The sequence below is a fragment of the Sprattus sprattus genome, assembly GCF_963457725.1.
Source record: "Sprattus sprattus genome assembly, chromosome: 16".
In the NCBI taxonomy this organism is placed as follows: Eukaryota; Metazoa; Chordata; class Actinopteri; order Clupeiformes; family Clupeidae; genus Sprattus; species Sprattus sprattus.
Window position 1 is genome coordinate 3,588,285 of NC_137914.1, and position 22,737 is coordinate 3,611,021.

The 22,737-nt window shown below is 45.6% G+C and overlaps 3 protein-coding genes across 4 annotated transcripts; 2 read left to right on the top strand and 1 right to left on the bottom strand.

The window, feature by feature from the left end:
* Positions 1-258: 258 nt before the first annotated feature.
* myh6 (myosin, heavy chain 6, cardiac muscle, alpha) lies at positions 259-6,069 on the top strand (the record flags this gene model as incomplete). The annotated part of the gene is made up of 1 exon (XM_080854337.1): positions 259-6,069. One exon carries the CDS (start codon positions 259-261, stop codon positions 6,067-6,069), a length of 5,811 nt encoding a protein of 1,936 aa, XP_080710463.1.
* A 1,035-nt stretch (positions 6,070-7,104) lies between these two features.
* LOC308377864 (mitochondrial basic amino acids transporter-like) lies at positions 7,105-15,642 on the bottom strand. 2 transcript variants are annotated; one of them, XM_080854626.1, is made up of 4 exons: positions 15,274-15,642; positions 13,054-13,097; positions 11,028-11,111; positions 7,105-10,188 (listed from the first exon to the last, which is right to left on the bottom strand). In XM_080854626.1, exons 1-4 carry the CDS (start codon positions 15,299-15,301, stop codon positions 9,388-9,390), a joined length of 957 nt encoding a protein of 318 aa, XP_080710752.1. In that variant the 5' UTR covers positions 15,302-15,642; the 3' UTR covers positions 7,105-9,387. The 2 variants fall into 2 exon arrangements, with proteins under 2 accessions (XP_080710752.1, XP_080710753.1); XM_080854627.1 differs by lacking the exon at positions 15,274-15,642 and adding an exon at positions 10,617-10,692 and having other exon boundaries at positions 13,054-13,099.
* Positions 15,643-15,975: 333 nt separating this feature from the next.
* Positions 15,976-22,134, top strand: slc25a47a (solute carrier family 25 member 47a). The gene is made up of 6 exons (XM_080853330.1): positions 15,976-16,293; positions 16,865-16,908; positions 17,008-17,079; positions 18,350-18,529; positions 19,778-20,042; positions 20,864-22,134. The coding sequence occupies exons 1-6, from the start codon at positions 16,257-16,259 to the stop codon at positions 21,157-21,159; spliced, it is 894 nt and encodes a 297-aa protein (XP_080709456.1). The 5' UTR covers positions 15,976-16,256; the 3' UTR covers positions 21,160-22,134.
* The last annotated feature ends 603 nt before the right edge of the window (positions 22,135-22,737 follow it).

The following is a 22,737-nucleotide window of genomic DNA, read 5'->3' on the forward strand; positions in this document are numbered from 1 at the left end:
GCAGAGATGCCCCAAAACCACTTACCACCTCTGTCTCTGGGGATGGGAGCATTTGGTCTGTTATTTCTCTCTCCTTTCCCCTCTTATCTTCTTATCGGTTGCGTCTCCTGTCCTAATTTGGCATGCGGGAGTCCCTTTATAAAGAACCGCTGTCTGTTGGGGCCAGTGTTCCAGTCTGTCCAGGCGCCCTCAGTGCCTCTCTGTCTTAAAAGAACGGCTTTTGTTCTTACTATTTTGTCTTTGCTGTGAACAGACACGATGGGAGACCTTATGATGGAAGCGTTTGGGAAGGCTGCGCCCTTCCTACGAAAGTCGGACAAGGAACGCCTCGAAGCTCAAACCAGGCAGTTTGACATCAAGGTTGAGTGCTTCGTTGTTGATGAAAAAGTGGAATACGTCAAGGGACAGGTTGTCAGCAAAGATGGAGGAAAGGTCACCGTTAACACTGCGGAGGGCAAAACTGTGACCGTCAAGGACTCCGACGTCCACCCTCAGAACCCGCCGAAGTTCGACAAGATTGAGGACATGGCGATGTTCACCTTCCTCCATGAGCCTGCTGTGCTGTTCAACCTCAAAGAGCGTTACGCAGCATGGATGATCTACACCTACTCTGGGCTGTTCTGTGTCACTGTGAACCCCTACAAGTGGCTGCCTGTGTACGATACAGAGGTAGTCGCTGCCTACAGAGGGAAAAAGAGAACAGAGGCGCCTCCGCACATCTTCTCCATCTCCGATAACGCCTATCAGTACATGCTCACTGACCGGGAGAACCAGTCCGTCCTCATCACCGGAGAATCCGGTGCCGGGAAGACCGTGAACACCAAGAGAGTCATCCAGTACTTTGCCAGCATTGCGGCTTCAGGCGGTGCCCAGAGCAAAAAGGATGCCAGTAAGGGAACCTTGGAAGACCAAATCATCCAGGCCAACCCTGCACTGGAGGCGTTTGGGAATGCCAAAACGTTAAGGAATGACAACTCCTCTCGCTTTGGCAAATTCATCCGTATTCACTTCGGAACCAGTGGAAAACTAGCCTCTGCCGACGTTGAGACTTACCTCTTGGAAAAATCCAGGGTGACCTTTCAGCTTAAGGCTGAGAGGGACTATCACATCTTCTATCAGATCATGTCCAATAAAAAGCCGGAGCTGCTCGATATGTTGCTGATCACCAACAACCCTTATGATTACTCCTATGTGTCTCAAGGAGAGATCGCAGTCACTTCCATTGATGATTCAGAGGAACTGGTTGCCACTGACAGTGCCTTTGATGTGCTCGGCTTCACTGCAGAGGAGAAGATGGGAATCTACAAGATGACTGGGGCCATCATGCACTATGGCAACATGAAGTTCAAGCAGAAACAGAGAGAAGAGCAGGCCGAGCCAGATGGCACAGAGTCTGCTGACAAGGCGGCCTTCCTGATGGGCTTAAACTCTGCAGATCTCCTCAAAGGAATCTGCCACCCTAGGGTCAAGGTAGGCAATGAGTACGTCACCAAAGGTCAGACTGTAGACCAGGTCTATTACTCAATTGGTGCACTGGCTAAGTCAGTTTACGAGAAGATGTTTAACTGGATGGTGGTTCGAATCAACCATTCCCTAGACACCAAACAGCCTCGTCACCTTTTTATAGGAGTGCTGGACATTGCAGGATTTGAGATCTTTGACTTCAACACCTTTGAGCAGCTGTGCATCAATTTCACTAACGAGAGACTGCAACAGTTTTTCAACCACCACATGTTTGTGCTGGAGCAAGAGGAGTACAAGAAGGAGGGAATTGACTGGGAGTTTGTTGACTTTGGCATGGACTTACAGGCCTGCCTCGACCTCATTGAAAAGCCCCTTGGGATTATGTCTATTTTAGAGGAAGAGTGCATGTTTCCTAAGGCGAGCGACCAGACATTCAAGTCAAAGCTGTATGACAACCACCTGGGCAAGAATGCCATGTTCCAAAAACCACGTCCGGCAAAGGGAAAAGCCGAGGCTCATTTTGCTTTGGTCCATTACGCCGGCATAGTTGACTACAACATCGGCGGCTGGCTTGTGAAGAACAAAGACCCTCTTAATGAGAGTGTGGTGGCACTGTACTCAAAGTCCTCTCTCAAGCTGCTGAGTAATCTGTTCTCTTCCCTTGCAGTTACTGAGGGTGCAGACAAGGCGGGGGCCAAGGGCGGCAAGAAGAAGGGCGGATCTTTCCAAACAGTGTCCGCCTTGCACAGAGAAAATCTCAACAAGCTGATGAACAATCTGAAGACCACTCACCCCCACTTTGTCCGTTGCTTGATCCCTAATGAGACCAAGACACCAGGAGAGATGGACAACTGCCTTGTCATGCACCAGCTTCGCTGTAATGGCGTGTTGGAGGGCATCAGGATCTGCAGGAAGGGCTTCCCAAATAGAGTCCTCTATGGTGACTTCAAGCAGAGGTACAGAATACTGAATGCCTCAGCCATCCCCGAGGGTCAGTTCATGGACAGCAAGAAGAGCGCAGAAAAACTGCTTGGTTCTCTGGACATTGACCACACCCAGTACAAGTTTGGGCACACAAAAGTCTTCTTTAAAGCTGGCTTGCTTGGGGTGCTGGAGGAGATGAGGGATGAGCAACTGTCCCGCATTATCACAAGGATCCAGGCCAACGCGAGAGGCATACTAATGCGAGTGGAGTACCTGAAGCTTGTGGAACGTAGAGATGCCTTAATGGTGATCCAGTGGAATCTTCGATCTTTCCTGGGCGTGAAGAACTGGCCCTGGATGAAGATGTTCTTCAAGATAAAGCCGCTCCTCAAGAGCGCCGAATCTGAGAAAGAGATGGCCAACATTAAGGATGAGTTCCACAAGATCAAAGAGGCCCTGGAGAAATCAGAGATCAGGAGAAAGGAACTGGAGGAGAAGATGGTGGCAGTCGTCCAGGAGAAGAATGACTTACTCCTTCAGCTGCAGTCCGAGTCGGACACAGTGACTGACGCAGAAGAGCGATGCGAACAGTTGATCAAAAGCAAGATACAAATGGAGTCCAAGGTGAAGGATATGACAGAGAGGCTGGAGGACGAAGAGGAGATGAACGCAGATCTCACCGCAAAGAAACGGAAGCTGGAGGACGAATGCTCAGAGCTCAAGAAAGACATCGATGACCTTGAGCTGACTTTGGCCAAGGTGGAGAAGGAGAAACATGCTACTGAAAACAAGGTGAAGAATCTCACTGAGGAAATGGCCTCTCAGGATGAAAGTATCATGAAGCTGACGAAAGAGAAGAAGGCACTTCAGGAGGCACATCAGCAAACGCTAGATGACCTTCAGGGTGAGGAGGACAAGGCCAATACGCTGAACAAAGCAAAGATAAAGCTTGAACAACAGGTGGATGACATAGAAGGTTCTCTGGAACAAGAAAAAAAGGTGAGAATGGACCTGGAACGTGGCAAAAGAAAGCTTGAAGGGGATCTCAAACTCACCCAAGAGAATGTGATGGACTTGGAAAATGATAGACAGCAGTTAGAGGACAAACTAAAGAAGAAAGACTTTGAGATCAGTGCACTGAGCGGCAAAGTTGAAGACGGGCAGGTGGTGGGTGTGCAGCTCCAGAAGAAACTGAAGGAGAACCAAGCTCGCATCGAAGAGCTCGAGGAGGAGTTAGATGCCGAACGTGCAGCCCGGGCTAAAGTGGAGAAGCAGAGATCCGATCTGTCCCGAGAACTGGAGGACATCAGCGAACGTCTGGAGGAGGCAGGCGGAGCCACTGGCGCTCAGGTTGAGCTCAACAAGAAGAGAGAGGCCGAGTTCATGAAGCTCCGAAGAGACCTTGAAGAGGCGACACTTCAACACGAGGCCACCTCTGCCTCCCTTCGGAAGAAGCACGCTGATAGCGTGGCTGAACTGGGTGAGCAGCTCGACAATCTGCAGAGAGTAAAGCAGAAGCTGGAGAAAGAGAAGAGTGAGCTGAAGCTAGAACTGGATGACATGTCCTCAAACATGGAGAGTGTGGTGAAGGCCAAAGTCAACCTGGAGAAAATGGGTCGTTCCCTGGAGGACCAGATGAATGAGCACAAGTCAAGGGCTGAGGAGTCTCAAAGGGCCCTGAACGACTTCTCTGTGCAGAGGGCGAGGCTAGTCACTGAAAATGGAGAATTTGGACGGCAGCTGGAGGAAAAGGAAAGCTTGATATCTCAGCTCACCAGAGGGAAGATGTCATTCACCCAGCAAGTGGAAGACCTGAGGAGACAGCTGGAAGAGGAGGTGAAGGCGAAGAACGCTCTGGCGCACGCCGTGCAGTCGGCTCGGCATGACTGTGACCTATTGAGGGAGCAGTTCGAGGAGGAGCAGGAGGCGAAAGCAGAACTGCAGCGAGCCCTCTCCAAAGCCAACACTGAATCCGCCACATGGAGGGCAAAGTATGAAACTGATGGGATCCAGAGGACGGAAGAGCTAGAGGAGGCCAAGAAGAAGCTGGTCCAGAGGCTGCAGGAGGCTGAGGAAGCAGTCGAGGCTGTGAATGCAAAGTGTTCCTCCCTCGAGAAGACCAAACATCGCCTTCAGAATGAGATCGAAGACTTGATGTTGGACCTGGAGAGAGCCAACGCAGCCTCTGCTACTCTGGACAAAAAGCAGAGATCCTTTGATAAAGTCGTCGCGGACATGAAGCAAAAGTATGAGGAGTCACAGTGTGAGCTTGAGGCCGCACAGAAGGAGGCGCGTTCCCTCAGCACCGAGCTCTTCAAGCTGAAAAATGCTTACGAGGAGGCCCTGGATCATCTGGAGACAACCAAACGAGAAAACAAGAACCTGCAGGAGGAGATCTCAGACCTGACCGACCAGCTGGGAGACGGAGGGAAGAGTGTCCATGAGCTGGAGAAGCTCAGGAAGCAGCTTGAGCAAGAGAGAGCCGACCTGCAGTCTGCCCTGGAAGAGGCGGAGGGTTCTCTGGAGCACGAAGAGGGAAAGATCCTTCGAGCTCAGCTGGAGTTCAACCAGGTGAAAGCTGACATGGAGCGCAAGCTGGCAGAGAAGGATGAGGAGATGGAGCAAGCCAAAAGGAACAACCAACGAATGGTGGACTCTCTTCAGACCTCTCTTGACTCTGAGACAAGGAGCCGAAACGAGGCCCTAAGGATCAAGAAGAAAATGGATGGTGACCTCAATGAGATGGAGATCCAGCTTAGCCAGGCTAACCGGCAGGCTGCCGACGCTCAGAAGCAGCTGAAGACCATCCAGGCATATCTCAAGGACACCCAGCTGCAGCTGGATGACTCCACCCACGGCAACGATGACCTGAAGGAGAACATCACTCTGCTGGAGCGTAGAAACAACCTGATCCTAGCCGAGCTGGAGGAGCTGAGGGCGGTCCTTGAGCAGACGGAGAGGGGACGCAAGCTGGCTGAGCAGGAGCTGATAGATGCGACAGAGAGGATGCAGCTCCTGCACTCTCAGAACACCGGCCTCCTCAACCAGAAGAAGAAGCAAGAATCGGACCTGCTTCAGATCCAGACAGAAATGGAGGAGGTCATTCAGGAGAGCCGCAATGCTGAAGAGAAGGCAAAGAAAGCCATCACGGACGCGGCCATGATGGCGGAGGAGCTGAAGAAGGAGCAGGACACCAGCGCCCACTTGGAGCGCATGAAGAAGAACATGGAGCAGACTATCAAGGACCTGCAGCACCGCCTAGACGAGGCCGAGCAGATAGCCATGAAGGGAGGAAAGAAGCAGCTTCAGAAGATGGAGTCTCGCATCCGAGAGCTGGAGGGTGAGGTGGAGGCAGAGCAGAAGAGAGGAGTGGAGTCCATCAAGGGCGTCAGGAAGTATGAGCGACGCATCAAGGAGCTCACCTACCAGACAGAGGAGGACAAGAAGAACATGGCCCGGATCCAGGACCTGGTTGACAAGCTCCAGCTGAAGGTGAAGTCCTACAAGCGCTCCGCTGAAGAGGCGGAAGAGCAGGCTAACGGCAACCTGGCCAAGCTACGCAAGCTGCAGCATGAGCTGGAGGAGGCAGAGGAGCGAGCAGACATCGCAGAATCCCAGGTTAACAAGCTCCGGGCAAAGACCAGAGACGGTGTGTCCACCAAGAAGTCGCCAGATGAGTAATGACATCATCAGATGACCCAGAAATCACAAATTCCATGGTCCTATACCCAAGTGTTTCGAATGACTAAAATCTAAGAGGAGATTTTGTTACCTTAAATTTATTTGGAGTTGTGTTGAAAAACTGGCGTTTCATGGTGATATTAAAGCACCACTGCGCTGTTTAGGCCTTACAAAAACAATGTGAGGATATGTGATTATTTTGCTTTGTCTGCATCTATTGACAGTCCTGTTTGTGATACTGGTAGGACAAAAATGGTGGTATGTCACTGATACTATACTTTAAAACTCAGCTCTACTGTAATGTGGATCCCTTTTATCCTCTCTGAAATAAGGCAAATAAATTTGCAATGTTCTGATGGAAATGGTTTTATTTCAATTTAAGATCATCTAGCAGACTACTTCATCAATTGGGTTTTAGTACTGAATAAATGTTGAATAAAACCGTGACAAAATATCTGTTAGTACAGCAATGCTTTTCTTAATGCTATATTGTAGAAAAGCAGAATTTGCCTGAACATAACTTTTACCTTCAAATACATGCACCTCTTAAATCACCTCACCTGTAAACATGATGGTGAGTTAATGAAATGAAACATGGTCAACACTGACCCCTGCAGACTACTGAGGGAATTGCATGACGGAGGACTTGAGGGTTAGACAAGAGACCATAAACTCCCAGGCCTTTCTGTGTGGAGTTTGCATGTTCTCCCCATGTTCACAAGGGGTTTTCTCCACTTCCTCCACCAAGACAGACAATTCACCTCACCTGGTCCCCGGGCGCCTAAAGGCTGCCCACTGCTCCTGGAGGAAGGACAGCCCGGGATGGGATAAATGCAGTAGCTAAATTCACAAACGACCTCAGTTCTGCGTGTGCAGTGTGTTACTTGTGAGATTAAAGTCCTTTACAATTATTATTATTAAAAACCTATGCAGAAAACTAAATAATTTTGCTAACTGATTGCGGTGAAACTGGGTCAAAGAATACATATATTTTCCAGCATGTAGAATGGGGGGAAAAACAAACAAAACAAAGGCTCAAGTTATTTCTTTATTTCCAAATCTTATTTCACTCCAGCAGGGCAAGAACAATTTGGTTCAGCAACAATATCATCAAAACTATACTTAATAACCCAGTTAAGTTAGATTTATCAATGTCTTACAAAAATAGTCTGCTTGAGCTCTCTCTACATGTGCTTACACTTCAATGACATCCAGAACAACACAACAACAGAGGTTAATTCAAAACTGAAAAGCATACGGAAACAGAGTTCAATATATTAACAACTTCCTTGAATACAACATTTACATTCCTTTAAAGTTACCCAGCAAATAATACACACATTACGTATAAATCGCCTCACTCTCATGTGTTTATTTCCCATTTGAATAGTTTTATTTGACCTTATTCTTGACCAAACCTTATGTCAGACAGCCTGCCAACTCAACAAAAGTAACAGCAGCATTATCATCATCACCATCACCCACATTCCTTAGCAGCTTTTCCTGTCTATCTACCATCCAGTTTTTACCCACCCAAGGTTACTGGGAGACTGGCATGTTCTAAACTCATTTCTAAAGTTCTGTTTTCCTCTCCATTTTTTTTACATTCATGAAGTCCTCCATCATCCTCATCTTCGTCTTCTCCTCTTTCCCTTACACATATTTGGACCTTTACAAGGGCTCATGAGATTGCAGCATTTGCTTTGCTTACAGCAGCAAGGGTAAAAAAAATACTCTTCCCGTCCACACAACGCCCTCAGTAGGACACTGGCGCTACTGATGCTCATCAGTCTCATAGTCTTCAGAGCGAGACCACCAGTTCTAAAACACATAACCCTCACTGGTTTACTTAGCAGTGACACCGCAAGGGACAGAAGACCTATGAAGATATAACAGTACATTTTGACAACTGAAAACGTGTAAGGATGCTTAATACCACGGCCAGTCAGTGGTTCCAACCCATAGTCAGTGGTTCCGACCCATAGGCAGTATTCCCTAAGTGCTCCTGTGCACCTCAATTAGAGGTCAACATTTTTTTAATCAGACAATGCAGGATTGTCTGGCTTAACTAACATCATATCCAACAAAGACACAGGCAAGAACAACGTCAAAAGAATAATACATTCACAGGAAAAGGACATAGTGGTAAAGGATGTATCTCCATACATACGACTACAAGGGCAAAAGAGCAAGACCCTTGGATACACACACACACACACGCTATACAACACGCTGTGATGTCATGCTCACCACCCTGTTTAACATCAATGCTCAAAAGTGGTTTAGCTTTGTCCACTTAGTTGTGGGCAGAAAAGTACCTTTTTTATTTCCTTTTTGTGCTATTTTATAGGCTTTTCTTCTAATAATGTTTACCTCTGATTATTCATGCTATTTCTTTAGAGGAGGTAGTTTTGGTTCTGAAAGCAGAGAAAAACAGAAACAAACGAAAAGAAGAAACAACATAAATACATCTCATCAAAAAAGTAAATGTTCACAGGACACAGTTTCTTATTACTCTGCACACATAGAAAATATATTTTTCTCATGCTACAAGGTTCTGCCATGCCTGGTGTATAAAGGCAAGGTCATCAGTAGGAGGACATCCCAGGCGAAGAGGAGGATGAAGGGGAGTAGAAGGAGAGAAGAACGAAGAGAAAGAGGATGGAGTGGGAGGGGAGGAAGAAGAAGAACAAGAAGAGGAGGAGGAGGAGGAAGGGAGTAAGGGGTGGGGGTGGGACAGGAGGATGAGGATGGGGAGGAGTACGAAGAAGAGTAAGAAGGAGAGAAGAACGAAGAGAAAGAGGATGGAGTGGGAGGGGAGGAGGAGGAAGAACAAGAAGAGGAGGAGGAGGAGGAAGGGAGTAAGGGGTGGGGGTGGGACAGGAGGAGGAGGATGGGGAGGAGTACGAAGAAGAGTAAGAAGGAGAGAAGAAAGAAGAGAAAGAGGATGGAGTGGGAGGGGAGGAGGAGGAAGGACAAGAAGAGGAGGAGGAGGAGGGGAGTAAGGGGTCGGGGTGGGACAGGAGGAGGAGGAGGAGGAGAGGCAGGTCACTCTGGGTCATAGTTCAGACCCAACCTAATACGTCTATTTCTACTAAACCTTCAAACCCAGACTCCTCCAGAAGAACAGCAGAACATATTTTCTCTTCTTAAGGCATATTGTAAAAGAAAGAAAACATAAATAGGTTCAGTTGCATATTAGGGCATTTCTTATGTACATGTGCCTCTTATACTCTATACATGGTCATGTCTGCAACACGTGTCTCAAGTGTGTGTGTGTGTGTGTGTGCGTGTGTGTGCCACTGTGGGCTCAGGGGGTTACAGGCTGCTGGCTTGGGTCTGCAGGGAGGTGCTGTGGGTCTGTGTCTGTGCCGTGGTGGCAGCGATCGGCACCCCGGCGGCAGTCTCACAGTCGCTGGCCCCGCCGGTTTCGCCGCGCGCGTACATGAGCACGAGCGTGACGGTGGCGAAGGTGGTGGCGTTGACGGGGAACGCTCGGAGCAGCGTGGAGGTGAGCCCGCGCGTGAACACCGTCCAGCCCTCGTTGGCCACACTCTGCCTCACGCAGTCCATGATGCTGCTGTAGCGGTACACGCCCCCCACGCCGTCCGCCTGCAGCCGCGACTTGATCACGTCCACAGGGTACGTGGAGAGCCAGGAGGCGATGCCCGACATGCCGCCGCAGAACAGAAGCTTGGGGATCATGTACGGGTCGTCGGGCTCGCAGCCGAACCTGGTCGTCAGCAGGTCGTACGCCAGGAAGTAGACTCCGAAGCCGGGGGTCTCGCGCACCAGCGTGGTCACCATGCCGCGGTTGACGCCCCGCAGGCCCTCGCGCTGGTAGATGCGCGCCAGGCAGTCCAGCGAGTTCTTGTAGACCTTCCGCGAGGACTTCTTCTTCTCGCCCGTGCCCTGCATCTGCATGCGCGTCTTGGCCAGCTCCATCGGGCAGCAGATCACACACTGGATGGTCCCGGCCGCCGCGCCCGCCAGGAACTGGTTCAGGGGCGTGTCCTGACCCAGCAGGCGCATGGCGTTGCCCTGGACGCCGAACACGATGGCGTTGATGAACGTCAGGCCCATCATGGGCGAGCCCACGCCTTTATACAGCCCGTGCATCTGATTTGGAAGAGCAGTCATTCACTTAGGGATTTTCAGTTGATTATCTTACCAAAATATCTCATAGATCAACCAATTTAGTTATTACAAATTAGTTTAATTACAAATCTGAAACTAATAACAGAAATAATTCCATGGAGACAACAGCATGGTTCGGACTATAATTTTCAGTTGATTATCTTACCAAATGTCTTATATAGATCAAGCTCCACTAAAGAGGATGATTCTGTGCTGTAGGAGTACAACATACTAGACAAATTAAAAATGTCTCACTGGCCAATTTAGTTATTACAAATTAGTTTAATTACAAATCTGAAACTAATAACAGAAATAATTGCATGGAGACAACAGCGTGGTTCGGACCATTATTTAATATCATAATGTCTAAAGTAACTGCAGGCCTTAATTCGACTCAATCAGAAGCTTACTGTAATAATCTGGTTCTAAGTCCTACTAGATCCATAACAGATCTGGAGGCAGAACTGGACCCGGGTGGTTCTGGATCTGTTAGAGAGACAGCTGCTGTCAGGTGGTCCTGCTTGTGTGTGTGTGTGTGTGTGTGTGTGTGTCTATTCAGTGTTACAGAGAGCATGTGTGTGTGTGCTTGTGTGTGTGTGTGTGTGTGTGTGTGTGCGTGTGTGTGTCTATTCAGTGTTACAGAGAGTATGTGTGTGTGTGTGTGTGTGTGTGTGTGTGTGTGTGTGTGTGTGTGTGTGTTTGAAGAGAGCGTGGCATCTATGTGTCTCAGAAGATCAACATGCTGTGTGATGACTGTCAAATCAAATGACTCTTTGAGGAGCTACCTGACAGAATGGTGGAACATAGAAGGTAAGACTCACCGATTCCTGGCGTACGATCGACTGGAAGCAGTGGTAGGTCCCTCTGTACAGGGGTTTCTCCACACTCTGGACCTGAAGTCTGACCTGAGTGTAAACAGAACAGCAGAGAGACATTGAGACAACCATGGGACAACCATGAAAAAACCATGAGACATCCTCACACACACCCACACTCAAATGCACATGGTAACACAGTAGCTTATTCACAGAGCCAGCATTTCAGGATTCAAAAATGAAACTTACGAAGAATCGAATTGTTTGGAAGGATACTGCTAGTTAAGCTGAGTGTAAACAGAACAGCAGAGAGACATTGAGACAACCATGGAACAAATCATGAGGGGCGACAGTGGTACAGGAGGGAGAGAAGTCGTTTAGTAATCAGAAGGTTGCTAGTTCGTTTCCCTGTCGAAGCGTCCTTGAGTAAGGCACTGAACCCCTAATTGCTCCTGATGTGCAGTGTGCCATCAGTGTTAATGTAAAATGTGTACACATCCTTGTGAGTCGCTTTGGATAAAAGCGTCTGCTAAATGACTAAATGTAAATGTAATTTACAGTCCACCCACACTCACATGCACATGGTAACACAGTAGCTTATTCACAGAGCCAGCATTTCAGGATTCAAAAATGAAACTTACGAAGGATCAAATTGTTTGGAAGGATACTGCTAGTTAAGCAGAGAGAGAAATTAAATATACAGATAATATACAACAAACTACACTCCTGTACCACATAATAGCAGTGCACCTTTATAATAGTACAATAATGATCCTACACTCTCACAGTAAAACTGGAATGTATTCCATTTCTATCCTGAATGTTTGTTGGCCACATTCTAAGCTCTGTTCTTCAAAGAGACATCTCTATGGCAACATGATGGCTTCTGACACCCAGCCAAGCTGAGTGGTCATATCTGACGAAAAGCCAGACAGATACAAGTCAAAGTCAAAGTAGCTTTATGGTCAACAACTTAATATGTCAAGACAGTCAAAGGAACCGATAGGACGTTTCCCACTCTGCCACAGTGAAACATATAAAAGGTGCACAGGCACAACAGATAAGACAAGACATTTCCTAAAACTAAGTAAACATAAATATTCATAAATAAGTAGTCTCATTGGTACATTTAGTTAGTAGTACTCAGTAAGTACATTTTGGTTTAATGCCATATCAGCAACGGTGGCTAGTTGATGGCAAAACAATTATTGTCAAATCTATATAAATAAATAATTGAAATAAATAAATAAAGTTATATTGATAAATAAACACCTATACAAGATGCTTTGAATAAAAATGATCAACATTTTCAAACGTTCTGCACCTTACTGGACCTAAAAACATTATCCAAAGTACTTTGAGAATAAAATCATCCGATTTAGTCTCGTCATGGTCAGAGTTTCTAGGCAACTGAAACCTGTCTAAAGCAGCTGCACATGTGTGCCGTTGATTTATTTGATGTTGATCTGCAACATGTTTATAATTAGAACTTTGTTCTTTGTGTCTTTCTTGACAGACTCTAGACATACTGTTCCTGTTCACAACTCTAACCTGTTAATTTGAAGAGAAATGGACTCAAATTTAAGACGACAGGCACACTGAGACAACAGACAAGCTGAAGGCTGAACAGAAGAAGGTTCAGCTTCTTGGGATACTCTGATAGCTGTCGAATGCCACTGTCAAAAACACTTGTACAAAAACTTCGCATCAGGAACCAATTCCTCTTCTGATTGGGGAATCAAGGTCTCCTAACTTTGGGCACTTGAGAGACAATGATCTTTTTGTTATTTGAAGACAGCTAACAAAGTATTTTTAAACATGCCAAACAGTCGTACTCTAATGCAGTGTTTCCCATTCCAGCCTGCGTTCCTATCAAGTTTATCTGGGATCAGGAGGAGAAAACATACTCTGCCACTGCCCCCTTTCAGATAAACCACCATTGGTGGATGGGCTCAAGTAAGGCTAAACAGTGTCTCTAACTGGTTTATTTAATAGTGTAATTTGAGCTCTTTTAAAAGACCAACATGCTCACCTTGACTGTATCAAATGGATGACCAACCAAGACTCCTGCAGCACCTGAAGAAACAGGTAGGGGGGGAAGGAGAAGACAAGAGGCAACAGCATTAGCCAGATACATGATCTATGATGCAGCACTTAGTAGAAATATCTTCGGGCAAATGCTGTCAAGTACGCTGTCTTATAAAAAGGCCATGGGATCTTATTACATAAACTAAGACCGACCTGCTTGGTCTGGGCACTCACCCCTCAAGGGTCTAAATCAACCCCTGCTCGTTTAACCTGACACAAGAAAAGCAATATTAATGAACCAACACAACATTCCCAGCAGTTAGGAATAACAACACTCCCAGCAGTTAGGAATAAAAGCATTCCCAGCCGTGAGGAACATCAGCATGCTCCTCCTGAGCTGTAACTATAGAGACAAGTCAAAAGTGTGATAACAGGCCTAGTGTTTATTTTGGGGACATGGCTAAGAATCACACAACGCTGTTGACATAGGTCTTCATTCCCCTTCCATTATATTACATTACTGATTACCTTAAACAGGCCAATTCATTCCCCTCCCATTCATTTAAATGTTATAACTGATAGTTTAATTCAACACATCACTGTCACCAATAAATTACACATTTAGTCCATTTTTGTGTTTAAATGTCTGACCTCCTGCTTTCTAACAGATTATGGCGGTACTGTCCTGTGCTGATCAGTATTAAAACGAAAAAGCCAGGTCCGTGTGTGTGTGTGTGTGTGTGTGTGTGTGTGTGTGTTGGGTGGCTGTGTGTCCCTCAGGTTAGCCTATTTCTTAAGCTGCCCTGTGAATGAAACAGAGCATCAGCAACCTCGACTGCTCAGCCAAGTTTGCCGTCTAAGACACTTCAGGGTATCTGTCAGTCTGGCGTGGCCCCTCACCGCGCCACACACACTCTTACAGCTAGACCAATTTGATCAGATGCCAAACATATCAGATGATCCTGTCACAACTGCCAGCTGGGTAAGGGGGACTGGCTCATACTGGCCAATCAGGGTGAGGTATTCTGGGCTGGAACGCATGCCATGGCGCTGTGACCTCACCATATACACCACTGACAAGCCCATGCACTTGTCAGAATGACCGTGATTTTCTAGAGGACTTACAGCTTTTTAAGGCAGAAACCTTGCCATGAACGACAAGTAGATGTCAAACTTTGAGTAAAAACATCACAAAGCCGACATCTAGGAAAGAAAAATAAATCTTTAATCCTTTTGTACATCAACACCCACCTACAACACCCCATCTGACTGTAATCTGCACCAACACTCATGCCAGTGCCTCTTTATGGTACATATTATTGCACTCTCACGTGTATGCCTGGGTCTTGAAGGTGAGGGCCACTACACCCACTACCCACATGGTCAAAATGGAACAACCTTCCTGGGGTTTCCCATTGGCTGCAGTGTGGGTGTGTACATGCCATTCTATTCTCAGCCGTTCCTGGAACCTTGCAGTACAGTACAGTACAGACCTTCATGCTTGCATTTCAGTCCAAAAGTGAGAGCATCAAGTTAAAGGTGGTCTGTTGCTAGAGCTGTTTTGATTTGGCTGGATGGTGTAAGGCGTTTTGCCTATGACAGTTGCAAATTCAAATAAATGTATGGATTAAGATCCTCTCTCAGCAATACACCGGACGTTGCGATCAGTCTATGTACCGTCTATTTTGCCAGATGTCATATAAGCAAATCGAGAGGCTTATTATGAGTAGATTGATGTTCTTCTAAAATGCACGTCTCATAACCAATGTTGTTTTGTAGCTTTGTTCAGTTCCATTCAGGAATAACGAATCATATATTTTCTTTTCTTTTGAAAGAAAGAAAACCTGTCAGAAACATTCTTAGGAGGAAGGATACCGTTTCCGGGTGTTACCTGTGTCAAATGTTTACGCTGCGTCATGTGATTGGATTAATTCATTGCGAACGTTTGAAATTAACGTTTTTGCAGTTTTGCTAGTTGAGAAGGTTAATGAAAGACAAACAAATACGGCCGCAACTCACGTTCATTGACAAAAGAGCAGATCCAGACGATTTCATTATAAGCCATACCTACATACGAACTATCTGGCGGACATGTCAGTCCGACTTAAATGGCTTAACCTGAGCATTAGGCTACCGGCACATGATTGAAGAAGTATACCAAGGTTAGCAAGCTAGCTAGTAATAGTTAACGATGTGTCAATATGAGACAGTATTTCTTACTTACCTCCTATGCAGCCCGCTAGAAAGTCCATCACTCTTCTTCAGTTCTGGCCTTAACAGCCTATAATTTACGATTAATTATTTCTTCCAAGGTTCGATGAAACAGGCTATGTGTTGTTTAGGTTTCAAATGACAACGAAACCTTCTCCCCGGTTTGGACCTATATTCCCTACTGATTAACTTGGTAAATTTAAAACGTGAAACTATTACATTAACAAATACAACACAGCATCTGTAACTTATCGGCCTGTAGTGGAAAATTTCCCCTACTTGCCACCACCTAGAGCGATTTCTATTTCTGTATTTGATAGGTCTACATGTCAGGGGAGATGTGTACATGCGTCATTGTCAAGAACGAGTCTGTCCAATCGGCGCGTCGAAAATATCCCAACTCCCCCCTCTTCGGTCACCTTCATTGTGATTGGCGCATGCGACATTCATACTTCCGGGTTACTTCAGGTTTTTTTTTCTAGTGTGTGTTGTGGTTTACCGCGTGGACGCGATGTGTGCCAGCGGGGACTGCGTGACGAACACTTTAGCACGGTGCTACTGAGCTAATAATAACATCACATGTGCCCAGGTGCCATGAGTGAAGATAGTGAGGTAACATACGAATGTTGACCAGATACATTTTGCTGCTCTTCACTCGTAACTTGCTTCACTTGCAACTTGGGAGTCCTCGTCGAAATTATAAACACCAAAAGATACATTGTATGGCGTCAGGAACATAGCCACTATCATTCGTCTCAGTTTGGGACACTGGGGGCGTGGCAAAGCGCTCATTGCTTTTGTAACGTGCTGTCAATATGACCACGTGTGCCATCGGTGAAGGACAAGTTACAAAATAAATTCACCGGGAAATGCCAATGGTGTAGTGATAATTTTCTTTACAGTAAGTGTGTTAAGTCTCACTACGATGAAATCTATCAGTACGTGACAGAAATTGTCTGGGATTGAACTTGCGCTGATGAAGTTTGAAGTGTGAGGATGCACTTCGCCGATTTCGTTGCAGGATCAGTTGGAGGTAATGTAAGGCAGCATGTTCCTGCAATGCGGTGTAATGCGATGAAGCTTATTGTCTTAAAACGTAGTTAGTTGTGTTGTTTTGTGCTGTTTTACAGAGGACTGTTGTAACTAATTACATGACAGGGGTTATATTCAACCTGTAGTTCTCATCTATGTGACATAATGTATTATTCAATATTACAATTCCTCCTCGGCGAAAGGTGCAGTTGGTTTGTTTTTAATTACAATAATTGGACCGAGTGGCCAGAATAATAAAGTTCTGTCTTTTAGACACAAAATGTAGTCAGTATGTTTACAACATACAAATCCCTCTCGCACGCGTGCTGACACGCATTGGGTGTTACCTAAGATTACTCAAATTAAACTGGCCTGGTGCTGAACTTGGAGCGAATTTGCAGCTGAATTGTAATGTTGCAACATATTTGTCAACATATTTAACAACCTCAACGTCGTTGGGAAATGTTGCGTGACTAACAGCTGAAGGTATTTCACCTGTTATGTAGTGCTTAGCCTTGAGGCAGCCGTTTTCCTGTTTGAATGAATGCTGCCTTTTCCCGGTTTGTTCACAGGAGCCTGCGGGGTGGCAGTGGGTTACCCCTTTGATACAGTTAAAGTAAGTTTGTTTTAAATAAGAGTACATGCACCGTGCAGTCCACCCCTAAATGTCATAAAAGTCGCACATATACAACTTTAACTGTGTTTAAACTTCCAGGTGAGGATCCAGACTCAAAAGAACTTCACTGGAATATGGCAGTGTGCTCTAAGAACGATGGAGAAAGAAGGGGTAAGACGTTGTAGTAATAGTTTTGTATCTGGTGGACATGGATTAAAGGCACCCAGTGCAACTTTATAGGCTTGAGACTCGGAAAATAAACATTCAATTTCTAGTCTTTTTTTACACGTAGTAGGTTTCAATAACTATCATACCATTACATATCGACATTCAAAGAGCAAAGAAGGGGTAAGACATTGTAGGTATAGTTTTGTATCTGGTGGACATGGATTAACTCATGGAAGTATGAATAGCCTCACTCAAACAGGCTGACTGTTGCCAGGTTGTAACCAAGATTAATTGACTTTGCCACACTTATCCAAGGAAATGGGAATGGTGCCAAACACGCCACAAGTTCTGATTGAGTTAAAGTTAGAGGGCATGGTTAGTTCTAATTGACCTATCGCTAAGCCCCACCCCCCCCCCTTGGTTACTGTTGCTAACTCGGACAAGTTATCTGAATGAATGAATGTACAGAACTCAATGCAATAGGGAGAAGCCTCATCTCACGGTCATCGATATTGCAGATAAATACATCCAATACCAGCATTGTTCATGCACCGCATGGGAAAGATACAATGAATTCACCTTCAGTTAATTTAACTAATCTGGAGAGGCACTGAGATGTAGACCTACTTTTATTAACTGGCATTTACCTGCCCCTGAGGACTGTCCTAACCATATGGTTCTAACTGTCTAGCTTGTTATTGTAACGGTGTTTATTACCGGCATGCATGTGTTACGTTCACGTTGTCATGTTAATCCATTATTAAACCTATGTATACTTGCGCATATCGATTGTTTAATAGAATTGCCGATTTTAGTAATAGCTAACGTTTACGTAATAACTGAGTAGTCTTGTCCAGTGATGGTATGAGCTCTACTTGAGAACTCTTCGTTAGCATCACCCAGAGTACTATTTGAGTGCTTGTCCCTAGTAGTTATATGAGTCAACTCATAACTTCAATCAATCAATCAATTTCAATTTTATATAGCGCTTCTCTATATACCCGAAGACGCTTTACAGAGTAGTCCGATCCAGTCCATTCATTCAGACAGTCATACCAGTGGTGGTAAGCTACATCAGTAGCCACAGCTGCCCTGGGGCAGACTGACGGAAGCGTGGCAGCCAATCAGCGCCTACGGCCCCTCCGACCACCACAAACATCCATTCCAACATTCATTCAGATTCATACGATGGAACTTGATCACTTGTGGGCATCCTCTTCTCCAGTATTCTTGTCCGATCTCTGAGTATGCCCTCTCCGACTGCCCCCTTTAGCTCCATGGCTTCTACAAGGGGATGTCCCTGCCAGTCACCACTGTGTCCATGACCTCCTCGGTGGTGTTTGGCACCTACAGGAACTGCCTGCAGTGCCTCAGTCAGCTCCGCGGCGGTCTCGGAGCCCCAAACACCAAGCTGGATGTCTTCCTGGCAGGACTGGCCGGCGGCGTAGCGCAGGTGAGACTGGACATCAGCATGTAGGGATGTGATGAGTCTCTGCTGAGGGAGGAGGCATATTTTAAGCGTGTGCGTGTGCGTGTGTGTGTGTGTGTGTGTGTGGGTGTGTGGGTGTCTGTGTTATATGATCATTGCTGTAGTTGTTCTCAGGGCTGTGATTGATTGGGCTGTTTATTTACTACCACCTCATTCACTTCTCTTTACTTACTACCACCACTAATACTTACACCTGCACTTTATATATTTCATATCTATCTACACTTCCTACCTCAATTGCTGCTAGTCCCAATTCTGTTCATATTTCATACCTAACTCTTACTGTATATATCTTATTTATTTACTTATTCCACTTTACATATGCACATACTCTGCACTTTTATTGCTATTTTGCACTTCTGGTTGGATGCTAAACTGCATTTCGTTGTCTCAGTACTTGTACTCTGTGCAATGACAATAAAGTTGAATCTAATATAATCAAATCTAATCTAATTTTAAGCCCAGTCAAAGAAACAACTCCGCAGTAGGCAGCACGATAATGATGAACAAAACAAACTTAATATACAGTCATATTCAGACCCTGTGGCACATGACAAAATTACAGTTTCACTTCGATTTTTGTAAGTTCGTGAAGTAAGAGTCATATTTTATGAACGTTTTAATGTGTAAGAATGAAAGAATTTTAAATGTAATTTGTACAGTCTGTTTGCTGCAGGGTTTGTATTGACTCTTTTCAACTGTGGCATGTGGGGAAACACAAATAAGCTATTAAACAGCAGGCTGCATGATAATGGACATAATAATCAATATAATAATTATCAGCATATGCATTAAATAAATGATATAATAATTATCAGCATATGCATTAATCAATAGAATAATTCATCTAATGTATGTATGTATGCATTAAATAATACAAAATAATAATTATCAGCATATGCATTCAATTATTAGCAGAAATGAAAGGAATTGTCAATGAGAGATTACTTGCTGTAGACTAACGATATGTAATAACTTAATACATTTACTTACCAAACTAACCATTTAGTCCTACTGAATTATGGTGGAAAATGAAATGCTAAGGTTTATGTTGTGCTTATAATAACAGATGCATTACACTTTACAGTTACACTTTGCTGGTGTTTAGTTTTTGTATGTACGTTGGTAAAGAACTCCTGTGATCAGAGATGAGGCGTGTGTGTGTGTGTGTTGGGTTTCAGTTGGGTGTTCTGGTGTTGTGTGTGCGTGCAGATCTCCGTCATGTCGCCCGGTGACATCGTGAAGGTGCGTCTGCAGTGTCAGACAGAGTCCATGCGTGGTGGCTCCAACCTACCCAAACCCAAATACCGCGGACCTGTCCACTGCCTCCTGTCAATCATCCGGCAGGAAGGGCCCCTGGGCCTCTATAAGGGGGCGTTGCCCCTGGCTCTACGGGATGGCCCGTCCTTCGCCACCTACTTCCTGACCTATCAGACGCTGTGCGAGTGGCAGACGCCCGCCGGACAGAAGGAGCCAGGTGAGGGAGGGAGAGATGGGTGGGCACATTACGCACACGAGAGGATACACATACACACACACACACACACACACACATAAACATACATGAGTATACACACATAGTCTCACTCGCACACTTTAACTCGAGTATACACACACATACTCCCTCTCACACACTTACACTCAAGTATACACACACACTCACAGACTCACTCACTCTCCCTCTAGTATACACACACACACACACACACACACACACACAGACTCACTCCCACACTCTCCCTCAAGTACAAACACACACACACACACACACACACACACACACACACTCCCTCACTCTCACTCGAGTATACACATACACAAGAATACACACACTCAGGGTTGCCACCTTAAGCAGGAAACTGGCCACTGTGCCCTCAAACATGGTATGATGTCCTGCTCTCTGTCTCGACTGCGAATCTGTCCTCCTCTCCTCTCCTCTCCACTCCTCCCCTCTCCTCCCCTCTCCTCCCCTCCCCTCCCCTCTCCTCTCCTCTCCTCTCCTCTCCTCTCCTCATGTCCCTGCCTTACAATGGTATTCTTTTCATTTCATTTCATATTGGGCGACAGTGGTACAGGAGGAATAGAAGTAGTTTAGTAATCAGAAGGTTGCTAGTTGGATTCCCTGTCGAAGTATCCTTGAGCAAGACACTGAACCCCTAATGCTCCTGATGTGCAGTGTGTCATCAGTGTACAAATGTATATACATCCTTGTAAGTCGCTTTGAATAAAAGCGTCTGCTAAATGACGAAATGTAATGTAAATGTAATGAAATATTTTCTCACTGTCTGTGTTTGGAAGACTGGACTGTAGTGCTGTTGGCGGGCGGGGTCGCTGGCATGACCGGCTGGTCGGTGGGCACACCCATGGACGTGATCAAAGCTCGCCTGCAGATGGACGGAGCGCGAGAGCAGAAGCGATACCGCGGCTTCGTGCACTGTGTGACGGAGACCGTGAGGGTGGAGGGCTCGGCCATATTCTTCAAAAGCCTGGGCATCAACTGCCTGCGGGCCTTCCCTGTCAACATGGTGGTGTTTGCCGTGTATGAGCTTGCCTTGCGCGTCCTCCGAAAACAGGACTCAGTGACATACGTGTAACGCAGCGAGACGCATTATGCACTAATGCTGTGTGTGTGTCTGTGTGTGTGTGTGTGTGTGTGTGTGTGTGTGTTCTCTCTGTATCTCGTCCTCACGGTGGCTACTTTAACAGTCGTTCACTGAGGCTGACGTGTAGGACTTCTTCTTCATACATGCTCACAGAGGCGTGGGTGTGTGTGTGTGTGTGTGTGTGTGTCTGTGTGTGTGTGTGTGTGTGTGTGTGTGTGTGTGTGTGTGTGTGTGTGTGTGTGTGTGTGTGTGTGTTTCATTTATGCATCTTTTATATAATGTTAAGCTGCTGAACATGCGCACAAGGGAAAGGGGCATCAGTGTTTGAGATGTAAGAATGAGAGAGCTTTGCTCAGTGAGACTACCTCAGAAAGTCGGTTGAATGCTGCTTTCCATTCACCTCGGAAGTCAGAGCTGGAAAATGGTGTACGGAGTTGAAAGTTGGAAGGGCAGCCATTGTTGACAGTTGCTAGCAGCACAAGTTGTTGACTATTGTTAGTAATAACAGTTGATAACCACGCATTGCGTAGTATTTTGCACGTACAAACACCGTAGCAACATGTCCACAGATAACAGTTGTACAGTACTGTGTGTACAACTGATTTACACAAATAAGACAGAGGTTTTAAAAAACAGCGTATCCCTACAGTTTTCACTTTTGTTGACGCACAAAGCAGCCAGCTTGGATTCAGAAGTTGGTGTCGAAACTCGGACTTCAAGGGCATTCCAGTGAAAAATTCCGTCTGGGTCTTCCCAGTTCAAATGGAAGGCACCAGAGCCTCTCCAACCCCAACCTCAGAAACCACGTAATGTGTTGTTATCAAATAATTGCCAACAGCTGGTTTAGTGACTTGTTGTGCTGGCACACCGTCAACTTAGGTGTGACGTCCTACCCAACTCCAACTTGAGAGGAACGCAGCATGGCATGTGGGGCATCATGGGAAGTGTAGTTTATGTGCCCATCCTCATGATGGAGGCACAGTCCTAAGTCACCACAGTAAGCCAGCTTGTTGGACTTGCTGAAAGCTGACTCTGGAACGAAGCTGGCCCAGATTTGGTGCTGACCCAGGTCCCATCCGGTCCAGAACCACTCTAGAGACAGAAGTTGTTTAGGCCTCTTTGGCCGAGATGAATTAATTATGGGCAACAAAGGGAGTGCTGAACCTCTGCAAAAGCAATACATTTATCTGAAATGATGAGGGAGGTGAGGAATATATACCTAATGTTGAACTATTTGATGTATGTATGCACTATATGTATGTATGTATGTATGTATGTATGTATGTATGTATGTATGTATGTATGTATGTATGTATGTATGTATGTATGTATGTATGTATGTATGTATGTATGTATGTATGTATGTATGTATGTATGTATGTATGTATGTATGTATGTATGTATGTATGTTGAAGTTTGTGAAAAAAAACAGACGTCCAATGGAGAAGAGGAGCATAAATTGTTTTCTTTTATTTATTTTAAATCCATGCTGTTACATGTTATGATAGGTACGAACATATATGTATAGTGAATCTGTTTAGTGAGATTGTAATATGCTGTTTGAGCTTG